General features: G+C 48.7%; 1 protein-coding gene across 3 annotated transcripts in view; it reads left to right on the top strand.

Moving 5' to 3' along the window:
• The window catches only part of MYO18B (myosin XVIIIB), a 234,040-nt gene that overhangs the window by 120,876 nt on the left and 98,949 nt on the right, over positions 1-14,215 (top strand). For all 3 annotated transcript variants that reach the window (XM_082667625.1, XM_082667623.1, XM_082667624.1), the window contains 4 exons: positions 1,185-1,309; positions 5,744-5,898; positions 9,524-9,647; positions 10,523-10,723. In XM_082667625.1, the coding sequence (XP_082523751.1) occupies positions 1,185-1,309; positions 5,744-5,898; positions 9,524-9,647; positions 10,523-10,723 (605 nt within the window). The remainder of the gene's footprint in view (positions 1-1,184; positions 1,310-5,743; positions 5,899-9,523; positions 9,648-10,522; positions 10,724-14,215) is intronic.

Genomic DNA, 14,215 nt, shown 5'->3' on the forward strand with positions numbered 1-14,215 from the left:
TTATCCTCTCCTCCTGGCTGCCCCCAGGGCAGGCGTTTTCCAGGGAGGTTAATCCACAGGAGTCTGAGGTTCTCACATACCTGAGACCCAACAAGGCAGGGTCCACGCAGGGAGTGGGGAACGTGTTGGCCCAGAACCGGCACAATTTCCCCAGGAGAACATCAGCCCCAGGTCCACCCCGACTGTGATTTATGTCTGAATGATACTCCCCGGCCATTTGCTTTCCTGTGCAAAGATATGGGAGTCGGACGATGGGGGAAATGCGCTTAGCTCATGAGCGCATTAGCTGTGCAGGCTTTCAGCTCGGGATGCTTATTCCAGGAAGCTAATCCACAAATCTTTTGTTTTTCATTATGAAAGTAATACATACTCATTACAGAAAATTTCAAAAATACAGGGAAGTTGAAAGAAGCAATAAAACACTTTAATCACACCACTGCAGTGGCACCACAGCCTCTTCTGTGAATCAAGGTGGAGTTGAAATTACTAAAGATATATGTTTTCCCACTATACATGGTTAAGTATTTAAAGAGAACCTTTTACGGTATGCGTCCAGCACTGAGCCAGACCCTGTTGTGTGTCGGTGGGTAGTTTATAGAAGAATTTTAGTTGGGCCCTGCTCTCAAGAAACTTGCAAATGCTCTTCATTTAATAGACACTTTAATTATTGCTCATTGATTTATTTGTTAAGTAATTCAACCAACAGTCGCTGATTTTATACTCTTGTCACCCAGTGTGGTAGGCCAGTAGGATGACTCCAGTTGGTGAACTTGTGTTACCATGTGGGGGGGAACGGCTGTGTGGGGGGAACTCTTCTAGAGGGTGTGGAGAAACCCGCAAATGACTAAAACAGCTCCCCTACCCTCAAAAATTATGGACTTCCCTTGAGGAAAAAAAACGTCTTTGCACACTTGTAGAGAAATTGAACAGTGTAAAACGACCAAGCTTAAAATAGTGAGTGGTCAATAACGTTAGACACCTGGAGGTAGTCAGGGCAGGCTGCCTGGAGGAAGTGGTTTTTAAAGCTTGGACTTAAAGTGGGATTTCCTAATCTGAAGCCTGAGGTCGAGCCTCAGGAATTCTATTAACACTGTGAAATTGTGCACAAAGAGCTAAGACCGTGGGAGAGAACCACCCTCGTTCACTGAGCCTCCCGTCCTGGCCTCTCTGACTCTGTTAAACAGCGGATGAGTGGCAGATGCGCTTTGACTGTGCTCAGATGGAGAACGAGTTCCTCAGGAAGCGTCTCCAGCAGTCCGAGGAGAGGCTGGACTCGGAGCTGGCGTCTAGGAACGAGCTGGAGCAGAAGGTAAGGCAGTAGGGAGATAGTCTGGGTTGCAAAAATGGCAGCGATTGGGCAGGGTCTCACCTCCCTCTTCAGAGTGTTGGCTGAACCCAGGAAGGGAGAGAGGACATCCCCTGTTCTGTGCTTCTCCACCTCCACTGATGTTACACATGCAGGTCTCTATGGGATATGGGTGATAGTTTCTCTACATGCGAGTGTTCGACACTGTGGACTAAAGAACATGAAAGTGAGCTTGGGATCCCTGAGTTCCAGTTCCCTTTCTGCTCTGACCTTGTGGAAGGCACTTTTACCTTTTGGGTCTCAGGTTTCTCATCTGTAAAATGATTGTAATGTGCTCTTAAAATAGTCAAATGATATCAGCCCCCATTGCCTCTAGCCTAACCTGCCACCTCTATCTCTCGTCTAGATCAGAGCAACAGCCTCCTAACTGGTCTCATTGCTTCCAGCCTCTCCCCTCAACCACACAGCAGCCAAGGGATCTTTCAGCATCTCTTTCAGGTCGTTCTGTTATCGCAAGTTAGACTGACTATCGCTGGGAATTGTTTGCCTGTGTGTTCTGTAAATTTTGATTGTGAGTACATCTTCCACAGGCGCCTCTCACACACCAGCCCCACGTGGTCTGCATTGTAGATGTTCCTTTTTTCCCTTCTGACTCTCGTGGTGAGATTTTATGTGTCTTTAGCTTTTTTTTTTTTATTGAGTCTATCTTATTTTAAAAATTTTAAAAACCTTTTTATTGATTTTAACTGGAGTCTTATGTTTTTGGATGTGTTCCTCTTAGAAGAAGCACTTTTGCACTTTTTCTTCTGCAGCAGCCCCCGAGGTTATGCTAAATAAATTCTGCATTTCAGATTTTTGCAGCATGTCCAAAGTGTCAGGCTGAGCTTTGAACCCACACGAGGCACAGACCTGGGGTTTTGATTTCTCACGGGAATCCTTTCTCCCTGACCGGGAGCCAGAGTGGCGGCAAGCATTCTTACCACCTTCCAGGCCATGGGTGGAGCTTTCCTTGCCCCCTGTCACATAGGTGCAGCTCTTCAGGGTCCTGGCTTAGTGCAAGGGTTTTCCTTCCAAGCTCCCACCTTCCGTGGCCCCGAGGCCTTGTCTCCCGTCTCCCTCTGGGCGTTTGAACACAGCCTCTATCGTTAGGGATATTTCTGGATCTTTCTGCTGCTCTTCTTGTCCCCCACCTTGGCTGCCATAGTGTCAGCATCTACCATGAGTGTTCTTGTTTTGTGTCCGCTGCATTTCTGACATCCTACAATTTCCCTTTTTTCCTTGAAAGTGCAGCTGGGCATTACAAATATAATGTAACCTTGTCTGGCGTATCTAGATGAAAGTGGTGTGGCCTCTGTTTCGCATTGTCTCCAGCCACCGCTAGTCTGCGTTCTCCCCAGTCTACACTTCAGCCTGTGGTGTGCTGATAACCTGTCGCTCTAAAAACAGACCCTGATATGTAATGTTTGCCAGTTGCCGATTTCCGTGGTGTAAATGTTCCCACCATGGCCAGTGTCAGGCTACCATTGCGATGTCACTGGATGTGGAACTGGGAAGAGATGTGCAGAATCAGTTTTAAGTTGGTACGAGACAGCTCCGGCACACCACTGCGTCCAACCAACTCAGTTGTTTAAGGCTCACAGGAAAATTGAGAGGAAGGTACAGAGGTTTCCCATCTACCCCCTATCCCTACACTTGCATAGCCTCCCCCATTATCAACATCCTCCACCAGAGTGGGACCTTTGTTACAGTCAATGAACATTCATTGACCCATCACTAAAGGCTGTAGTTTGCTGTAGTTTACATTAGGGTTTACCCTACTGTCATGTATTCTGTGGGTTTGGACAAATGTGTCATGACATGTATCCATGTTATAGTTTCATACATATAGATTCAGTGCCCTAAAAATCCTCTGTGCTCCATCGGTTTACCCTCGCCCCCAACCTCTGGCAAGCACTGATGTTTTTTACTGTCCCCATAGCTTCACCTTTTCCAGAATGTCATATAGTTGGAATCATACCATATGGAGCCCTTTGAGATTGGCTTCTTTCACTGAGGAGTATGCATTTGAGGTTCCTCCACATCTTTTCATTTATAGCTTGATAACTCATTTCTCTTTAGCTCTGAATAATATTCCATCATCTGGACGTATCACAGTTCATTTATCAATTCACCTACTGAAGGACATCTCAGTTGCTTCCATGTTTTGTCAGTAAATATCCATGTGCAGGTGTTTATGTGGATGTAAGCTTTCAGTGCCTTTGGGTGAATACCAAAGTACATGGTTTCTGGATCATATGGTAAGAGTATGTTGAGTTTTGTAAGAAACCATCATGCTGTCTTCCAAAGTGGCTGCACCATTTTGCATTCCCATCAGCAATGTGTAAGGATTCCTGTTGCTCCACATCCTCGTCAGCATTTGGTGTTGTCAGTGTTCTGTATTCTAGTCATTCTAATAGGTGTGTGGTAGTATCTTGTTTTAATTTCCCTGATGACATAAGGTGTGGAACATATTTTCATATTCTTATTTGCCATCAGTAACCTTCTTTGGTGAAGTGTCTGTTAAGGTCTTTGGCCTGTTTTTTATTTGAGTTGTTTGTTTTGTAATCATTGGATTTTAAGAGTTCCTTGTATATTTTGGGTAAGTTCTTTATCAGATATGTCTTTTGCAAATATTTTCTTCCTGTCAGTGGTTTTCCATTCTCTTGATAATGTCTTTTGCCGAGCAGAAATTTTTAGTTTTAATAAAGTCCAGCTTATAAATTCTTTCTTTCATGGGTTGTGCCTTTGGTGTCATATCTAAAAAGTCATTTGCCAAATCCAAGGTCATCAAGGTTTTCTCCTATGTTATCTTCCAGGAGCTTTATAGTTTTGCATTTTACATTTACGTCTGTGATCCATTTTAAGTTCATTTTTGTGTAAAATCTGTGTCTAGATTCATTTTTTTTGGCACGTGGATGACCACTTGTTTCAGCACCATTTGTCGAAAAGATTGTCTTTGCTTCACTGTATAGCATTTGCCTCTTTGTAAAAGATTGACTGACTGTATTTCTTTGGGTCTTTTTCTGGACTCTCTATTCTGTTCCATTCCCTTTTTCTCCCCCCCTCCTTCCAAAAAGCCTTATTCTTTCTCACCTCTGGGCCTTTGCATATGCTGTTTCCTTTTCCTAGAACACTTTCTTTCCCTACCTAGATATCTCCAACTAACCTTAAGATCTCAGCTTAAATGTCCTTCCCTCCAGAAAGCCTTCCCTGACACATTGGGTTGGGTGCCCCTGAATTATTTTTCCGATGTAAGCCTCATCATGCCGTGTTGTGATTATCTGCGTACTTCCTGGTGTCCCCATTAGAGATTAGCACAATAAGAGTTGTCATATTTCCTGTCCTGCTATTTTATGTATATATAGATATATATTTCCTCATTGTGAGAGCAAAGTATCATGGAATCAACTTGCAGAGGTGGGCCAGGATGAGATCACACGGGATTTTATACACAGTGGAAGTGAGGCTCTCTGGAGATGGTTTTAGGGGTCACTTCCAAGCTGGACATTGTATCATGATGCTCAGAAGACATAGATAACCAGTGAGGGGCAGCCACAGGGGAACAGCCCAGTTCTTTCTATAACAAATTATGAAGTCGGGTCAGCCTCCCCAAGGAAGGAGGGGTACTCATGCTACATTAAAAAGTAATAGAAGTGCAACCTTTTTCTGAGCAGCAGAATATATGAAAACATCCCATTTGCCTTCAAATACTGAATTTAGAATTACAGGCTTCATTAACTCAGCGTTTTGCTTATTTAAAGCAATTCTTTAATGAGGCCATTTCTTCAAAGCGAGTGTGCTGAGTTGCCCTCTCTCCCAGATCTAAACTAGGACATTTGGGAGGGTGTTTCCTGGAGGAGATGCAAGTGCCGTGGCTTTCCTGTTTGTTTCCAGCAGCGCGTGTCCCCGTGGAAGTCAGCCCATCTCAAGCGCCAGTTACCGCCCTGACCTTTGGAGCCTGTCTCAGGGGTTTCCTGGTCACATTTTCTCCATGTGCCGTTTGGGCTGCTTCATGGCTGATGCGCATGCGTCTCGCCGGATTATGCCCACTGATGTGGTTATCAATTATGCATAGTCCTTAAGGGGCTGTCAAGTTGAGGCAGGGCACGTAAAGGATCTGTGGGCACACTGGCAGGAGGATTATTGAGGAAAATTAAAAACCCTAAGAGAATGATAGACACTCCCGCCCCCCATTTTATCCCTGAGCAAACTGAAGCTCAGAGAAGTAGCTTCCTCACGGTGGCACAGGTGGAAAGTGGTCAGGACAGGGTCGTTCCAGCCCCCGTGCCTATTCTCTTCCCATTACGCTCACACTGGAAACAGCAGCTACTTGACCGAGGAAGTAGGGGGCAGTTCGGTGCTGACAGAGGTGGCTGATTCGTTCTGCTCCTCCCACAGCTTGGGGAGCTGCAGAGTGCTTACGAGGGGGCCAGGAGGATGGCCCAGCAGCTGAAGAGGAAGTGCTACCATCTGACCTCCGACCTGCAGGACACCCACTTCCTGCTGGAGAACCAGCAGAGCCGAAACCACGAGCTAGAGAAGAAGCAGAAGAAGTGAGTCGCGTTCCACGTCATCACCTGGGTGCTGGGGTCTTCTGGGGTCTCCGGATTCTTCCAGACCCCTCCACTTCAGTCAGGGCTCTTCATCCATGGAGCCTACCATCCTTGTTCTGCTCTAATTTTCCTCTCTCTCCCCTCACACATTCCTATATGGTTCTCCCAAGAATCTAGCAAGAAATAATTCCTTTCTGTTACCCAGTCTCAGCTCTATTACCAACTGACCATGTGAGCTTGGGGAACTTTCTTGGCCCCTCTGGGCCTCCGCATCCCCACTTATCAAGTGTAGAGTTCATTGTGGAGGGCAAAGACAGCCTGGCCTGGTGGTTAGGGGTGCAAGTGCTGGTTCAAGTCCCAGCTGGGCCTCTTGCTAGTTGTGTGACCTTGGACAAGTCATTCAACCCTTCTCAGCCTGATTCTTCTCCTTAGGTGGAGCGCCTCCCTTGTGGTGAAGACTAGATGATAACAGTTGGTAGATCCCGCAGGACTAGGGTCTGGTTCCTGTTCTCACTGTTGAAAATGGTGAGGAGGCCAAAAACTTCAGTCAGTGCCCTTTTCATTTGAAGTTTAGACTCTCAGCTCACGCGAGCAGTTCTGGCAGGGACTGGGCTTTGTGCACAAACAAGATGCCAGTCTTGAATCTGCACACTGGTTCCCGTGCTTGCTTTCCTGGTCTAGGTGGGTGGAGCCTAGACCAGGAGCCCGGGTTTACACTCACAGGCCTCCTTACGTGCAACCTCAGCTTCATCCCTGGACTCCTTGGCTGTGTCCAAAGTTCTTCAGCTCACCTGGTGAGGGTAAAGGTGTGCAGGGGTCTTGTTCTGAGCCAGATAAGCCCTAATGGAAACTTCCTAGGAGGCAAATAGATGAAATACAGCCTCTTTGAGAAGGTCCAGGATAAAAATACAGAAAAACCTTGCTATGTGTGCCAGGATGTGGTTTTGCCGAGGTTGCCTATTTCCACCAGGTAGCAAGCTGAGTTATATTTCCATGCGACTGGCACAGGTCTTGAACTCGATCTGCATTAAATATTGTTTCTCTCATTCACCTTTGAGCTTTCCTGAGCTGGCTCCTTCATTTGGGGGGGGAAAAAAAGAAGCTCTTTGGGGTGTTATTAGTGCCCCCCCCAGAATGAGAGAAGTTTCTTCTCCTCTTGCTGGTAGCTGACTCTGTTTCCTTCTCCACCTTCCCATGGATGCTCTGGCTAAACCCTGTCCTTGCAGTGGGGAGAATGGCTTAGTCCCACCTTGGTCATTTCCTGGGTGACCTTGTCAAGTGACACTACCTGTGTGGGCCAGACAGTGACTGATGTTTCAGAGCCGTCCTTGGACTTCAGCAGGCCACCTGGTGCTGAAGAGTGGCTCTGAGAGACCCCCATCTGTAAATTGAGAAGTGAGACTCCATCACCCCTCAGGTTTCTGCCAGCTGTGACAGTTCTGGCCCTTATCTGTGGGTTCCACTTCCGAGAGGCCTTATGAGGGGGTTTCAGATTTCTGATGGGTGGCAGGGGCCAGGGTTCTGCCCTTGGAGTTTATGCAGCCAGAAAATTCCATCTCTCTGGTCTTCCCTGTGATCGACCCCCTTGGACAGAATCCTTCATTCCAGGTCCTCAAGAACCTCCCCGTGATGGCCACCGGGAAAGTCGCCATTTCATCATACTTACGTTTCTTCTTCTTAAGACTTACCTGCCCTGTCATGCTCTGTACTCCGTTACCATATCTCAGCAGAAGTTAATTTATGTTTTGATGCTCATTGCAAATAGCAGCCATTACCTTTCTAGGTGGGCTGGCACTTTAGCAGGGAGCCCATAAGGGAGTAGAGGTCTCTGTCTAACGGTGGAGATTCAGGCAGAATGCCTATAGTGAGGGAGAGATCTAGAAGCTAGTGTTACTCTCTCCCACCTCTTTAAGCTTGATCGAAGTGTAGATGCAGCTGCCTCCTTAGTTTGCTGGGCTCTGGAGGCAGTGATGTCTCCGTGCTGATAGAGTTCCCTGCCCCACCTTGGCTTCTAAGTTCAGAGTGGCCCAGAACGGCTCCATTTGAGTTCGGCTTCTTGTTGCCATGGTTACTCATGGGTCACAGAGCTCAGTTCCGAGGGCTGATGGAGCTCCCGGCTGCTTCCACAGGGAAAAGGCCTGTGCTGGAGCCACGGGAGGTTGGACCCCCAGCCCGCTCCTAGTGGGGTGAAGGGTGTGAGTCCCTCTGGCCTCAGGCAGTTCGTCGGTCAGTGCGTTCCAAAAGTTAGGGTCTGTTGGAGGCCTTCTTAGGCATCAGGTGGCCCAGTAAGGACTCCTTTAAGACATCCATCACTGTCTGGCCCCCAGTGTCTTTCCTTCCTGTTCCAGGGCGTGAACAGGTAGATGGGGGACGAGCTACATCAGCAGAGAAGCTGGCTCAAACCCACTTGGGATTGTGGCTGAATCACTCACCTCTCTGAACTTCAGCTTTCTCTTGTATGAAATGGTTATAATGTGTTTCTTACTGAATTGTTATAAGGACCCCATGGATCCCAGCTCAGAGCCTGGCCCTTTGGAACTGCTGGACCATTATCATCATCACAGTGTGGCCATTTCAGAGGCAGCCGATAGTGCCTCTTGAATGATGTCACCAACAGCCAGTCAGAAAGCCTCTGGGCCCTTCCAACAGTAGGCCCCCCTCATATGACCTGTAGTTGGCTCTTTCAGGAGTCTTGAGGCTTTGAATGACCATCCAAGGGGCATTGGATAATCTTGTAACAAGGGAGATCTTCTTCTCACCAAGGACAAAATCCCATGCCCAGTTCAGCCATTCTGGCCACACCCAGTTCCCTGGAGCTCGTGGCCTTTCTGTGTGGGCTGAGGGCAAGTGACCAAAGTCACATCTTATTGAGGCTTATCAGAGCCTCTGCCAGTTTCCTCGCCTGTGATAGGGACAGAGGCTGATGAGTGGAATGATGTCCAGTCCAGGAAGCGCTTCCCACCTAGCGGTCACCATCGTGGAGGGGCAGGTGCGCTCCAAAGTAGGTACTTCCTGATTCCCCAACGGCCCCCATAGGACTGTCCAGTCTCTGTGTGTTCTGCTTAGGAACCAAATGAAGACAAGATGGTATGTATAACTTCCAGCGTTCTATCAGTAATAACCGTGCTCTAATATGGCTAATGAGTGCACGAGCCCCACAGTATCATGCACAATATGAAATGCTGAATATCCCTTGTTTGTGCTGATAAGTACATTCATGTACCAATCAATGGATATTAGATGCCAAACCTGGGCCTTGTAGAATTAAAGGTCCTTGGCGTATGTCAGCAAACCTGATAGGTTAGTTTTTTCTGTATATCTATATGTTTTTTGTTCTTATTCTCTATTTGTATAGTTTTATTCTATTTTTATTTTTGTGTATATGTTTTTATCACATTTTAAATAAGTGTCCGGTATTTTTGTGGAAACTATAAACCCTCAGCGTTGCCCTCTGGTGTTCAGGATTCCTACCCCACATCCACAAACCCTCTATCATTTAATTCTCTTTCTGTCCCTAGCGGTTCTCAGCAAGCTAACTGCCTCCCTCCAGCACCCGCCTTCCCTCCCCCACCCCCGGCCCAGGCACACCCGCCTCGGGGCCGTGACACACGTTCTGCTCTGACAGGTTTGACACGCAGCTGGCCCAGGCCCTGGGAGAGTCCGTGTTTGAGAAGGGCCTCCGAGAGAAAGTCGCCCAGGAGAACACCAGCGTCCGGTGCGAGCTGGGCAAGCTTCAGCAGCAGCTGAAGGTGAGGGGCGGGGGCACAGCGCCCCCTGGCTCTTGGTTGCTGGGTCTCAGGAAACCCCTCCCTCGCACGCCTGCAGCAGATGGTGCGGGGCGAGAGCTCTGCGTGTGGCCGTCCTGGTCGGCCAGTGCCGGCGGCGTCACTGGAGCCCAGCGCGCCTGAATCAGCAAAGCGTGGGTGGCAGGTGATGGATAAGCAGGCCTCCCTAGCTCCACGTCCCTCGGGATCTTGCTCCAGTCACCTGCCTGCCTTCCGAGCTGCCCACCTGGGAGCGGGGAGAGGCGTGCTCAGGATGAGTTAGCTCTAGACCCAGCTAGGGGCAGTGCCCTGTCCCCTGCAGGTGCCAGTGCAGAGGGATTTGATTAAAATATGACACAGGCACCTCCCTCAGCTGCTCCTCAAGGCCTGCTGTGGCTCCCTGTTACTCTGGGAGAACCTCTGCACCTCTTAGCCTGGCGGGCAGCTCCTTCATGTTGTAGCCCAAACTTCTTTCACCCTGGAGCTGACTTTCTAACCTGGAAGAGTCATGCCTGGCCACTTGGCTTCCCTGCTCCAACATCTCAGGCCCACCCTTGGCAGGTACACAGCTTTCAAATGGGGCAAACAGCTCCTGTTTGTGCTTTGAGGTCTAGCTCTAGGGGCAAGGGCGCTGCTTCCCACAAACTCCCCACCCCAGCCTGTCTGAGCTGTCCCAGGGAGGGGCCCTTGGTGTCCTACAGGGGGCGCGGCGGGGGGCCGCGAGATCCAGGTGGAGATGGCAGTGGAGATGACATGCACTGAACAGTGGAAAGCGCCCTCCCGCAGGTTGTAGAGGTGTCCCAGGGGGAGCAGGAGTATGGTCACGTGACTTCGGATCTCTGCCCACCTTGTCTCTGTAGGGAAAGGAGCAAGAAACCTTGCAGCTGAAGCAGGAGGTGGAGATGCTGCAGGCCCAGAAGCAGGAGCTGCTGGGGTCACCCTCTCTGGCGGAGAATTGCATTGCGGGCTTGAAGGAGAGGCTCTGGAAGCTGGAATCCAGCGCCCTCGAGCAAGAGAAAATCCACACCCAGCAGGAAAACACCATCAAGCAGCTGGAGCAGGTAGGAAGGTCCTGTCCAGGGCGATGCCCTGCCCCATGCTGACTCCAGTGCAGAAGGCTGTTGTCAAAATACGACATAAGCGCCTCACTCAACTGCTCATCATCCTTCTGTGGCTCCCTAGTACCCCAGAGCACCTCAGCCCCCTAGGTCTGACGTTCAGACCTTTCATGATGTAGCCCCCCTCCTGCCATCCTGCAAGCGTCAGTGTCAGCTCCTCCGAGAAGCTTGCCCTGGCCTCCTTCTTGCAAACAACCCCACCTCCACGCCGCTCCTTAGCCATTTGGTTCTCCTTCATAGCACCTGCCATCATATGCCATAGTGCTTTAAAAAGTGTGCTCAGTGCTTCTCTCCCCCATTAGGATATAAGCTTCAGGGAAACAGGAGGACGTTTTGGTTGATCTTGCTTATCAGGGCATCCCCAGAGCCTGGAATGAGGCCGGTGCATAGTTGGTACTCATTAAATAACTGTTGACCCAATATCTGGTGTTTATTGAGCGCTGTCTGTGTACCAGACTCAGCCCTAAGCTCTCCTCACATCTCACCTCATCAATCTCCACAAGAAATTTATATGCTGAGATATTAGTATTACCCTACTTTATGGATGTGGAAACTGAGGCTCAGGGACGGGATTTGGAGCCTGCGCCATCTGACTCCACAGCGCCTCGGCTACCTGTGCTGTGCACAGCCTCCAGGGAGGTGGGAGCCCCGATCTTTGGAAAATGCAAAATAACTGAGGGGAATAAGGCAGGAATCCAATTCTCTTGTACCAGCCCCCTCAACGAAGCACCTGAGGAATATTTTGTCGGCTTGTTTGTTTATATGCCAACTCATTCCCCAAAGAATTCGAGGCAGCTTATAAGATGTATGCATAATAAAACAGAAAAATAAATAAAACAAGCCAAACCAGAAAAACACAAATTAAAACCGGTGCTAAGGAACGGTGGGGTGGTGAATTAATAAGCAGACACGCAGAACATACGATCTTACACACTTAATAGGTTTAGCTCTAAAATTCCTGGTGGCCAGAGAGAAAAAGGAAATGTGAGTTCCATGCTTTTTTTATCATCCCCAAGATAAAAACAAGCTAGGCTTTCAAGGGGAAGCAAGGCTTTTCTTGATGCTTAGTTCTAAAAAAATTTCTCATGTGAGATTTCATAAGGGGTAATTATGTTGAAATGGTTTTAAGGTTGGAACTCCTTTTTCAAGAACATCTGACCAGGCAGCATGAATACGTAAAAGCAAATAAACTGAGCTGCTCTGGTGAAGTGGGGTGAGGGAGTGGGGGCGGTCGGGGGGAGGCTGGGGTGCTGGCCCTTGCTTCTCACTTATCCCCCCTCCATTGGGATGGAGTCTGCTGAGTATTGAGACGTGCATGTGGCAGGCGTGGAGGGACAGTCTGGAGTGGTTCAGAAAACAGCATCTTTACTCAGTCAAACCCATATTTATTAAGCACCTACTGTGTGCCAGGCACAGGGTGGATGCTAGGGACGCAGCTGTAAGCAAGACGAATGTGGTCTCCACTCTGCTGAAGGTTATAGTTATGCTGAGTGTTATGGGAAGGTTTAACTTGCAGAATCTGGTTTGGGGAGCAGGTTTGGAACAGTCAGGGAAGACTTCCTGGAGGAAGTGATATTTACTGAAGCTGAAAGCTGAAGGATGAGTCTGAGTTGGCTGACGAGGAGAGTTCCAGGCAGGGGGAACAGCCACTGCAAAGGCCTCGAGGCAGGGGAGTCACGTGGCATTTAAGGAACTGCGAGATGATCACATGCAGATGGGGTCTGTGTGGTGTTAGGCGAGCCCCCTGTTTTCTCTAGATTTTAGTCTCCTCATCTGTACAATGAAGTCGGAGCCTTGTCAGCCCCCTAGCCTCCCCCCAACCCCAGCTGTGAATCTGTGAAGGTTCGTGAAGGAGGTGGGATATCTGTGCAGGTTGTTCTGGGACGTAGAGGGTGGAACAGTGTCACAAAGCAACCCAGAGTCAAGAGTAGAGTGAGCACTTTGGAAAGTTGTGTTACCTCTTGAAAATGCCACCAGGGGACCACTCGGTGCTCGGAAGCAGAAATGTGCTACGGTGACCTCAGGGACCCGAGGCTGAATGCAGCTTCCCAGTACCCCCCGTCAGCTTACACAGGAGGCGAAGCTGACTCAACCCTTTCATCCGTCTTCAGCTTCACCCATCACCTCACGCTGCACTGGGCTATTGTAGACATCCAGGAGATATTTATTGATTACAACATAGCACTTTTTCCAGGAAATTTTATGTTAACTCATATAAGCTTGACATAAATGGTATTGCAGATGTCAGGAGTGTCCAAGAGGCTAGGAAAAAAATGAAAAAGAAATATTACGTTTACCTGCTTTAAATGCTCCTCATTTTGGATGACCTTCCCATGACCTCTGTCATTTTAAAGGAGGCAGGGAAGGACGTTGGCATTTAAAGCGAGCCTGCTTTCTGCCGGGAACTACAATAGGGGCTCTGATGCACACCATTCTTCTTCCTCTTCCCCACAGTCCTATGTAGTAGAGAATATCAATGTTGGGAAAGACCACAGTTGTCTTTTTTCGACTGCATGTCCATGTTAGAGAGGCAACAATTGTAGCCTCATGAAAGCTTGCTGTGAGGTGCCAGGGCAGAGTAGCAAATGGTCAGGACGTTGTAGTTTCTACAGTCTGCCCCTCTGCACTGGTGGGTTCCATGCTGCTCCATGACCAACAGCATTGAAGAGGATAGATCAATGAAAGCTTGACAGTATAGGTTCCTGAGGCCCGTATCCTGGAGATTCTGACCCAATAGGTCTAGAGTGAAGCCCTGGAATTGACATTTTTTTTAAAAAAGGCACCAGGTAATTCTAATATGCCACAAAACTTGACACGCAAGAGCTTGGATCAGTCTCTGAATTATGCAAATCAAGAAAGTAAACTCTTGAACTAGAATTGGGTCCCATGCCTTCTGCGTCCAGTTCTAGAGCCTTTATGTAAGGTGGCACGGCGTAAACATCACACGCAGCTCTTCTCCTGCCCTGAGCAGGTGGTGGAGGCTCTCACTGAAAAGCCTCATCTCCTTAATGGGAACACAGTTCTTGGTTATGTCAGGCTTCTGGGAAGGGAGGGGCCAATCCTTACTCTGTTTTCAAAATAATGGGGAAAGAAAACGTAATCTTTTTGTGCCAGGCGTTGCGCTACGTGTTTTATATGTCATCTCATCTAACTATCACAAATGTATCTTAAGAAGGCTGTTTTCCACAGAGCAAGGTAACTAATCAGAGGCAAAGTGAATTGTCAAGGTAGCATCTTGGGCAAGTCATCTCCCTCTCCAGGGTTTCCTGTCTTCATAAGTAAACTTTTTTTTAATTTTTTTTTTGCGGTACGCGGGCCTCTCACTGTTGTGGCCTCTCCCGTTGCGGAGCACAGGCTCCGGACGCGCAGGCTCAGTGGCCATGGCTCATGGGCCCAGCCGCTCCGTGCCATGTGGGATCTTCCCGGACCGGGGCA

This window comes from Grampus griseus (genome assembly GCF_964374135.1).
Source record: "Grampus griseus genome assembly, chromosome: 12".
Classification (NCBI taxonomy): Eukaryota; Metazoa; Chordata; class Mammalia; order Artiodactyla; family Delphinidae; genus Grampus; species Grampus griseus.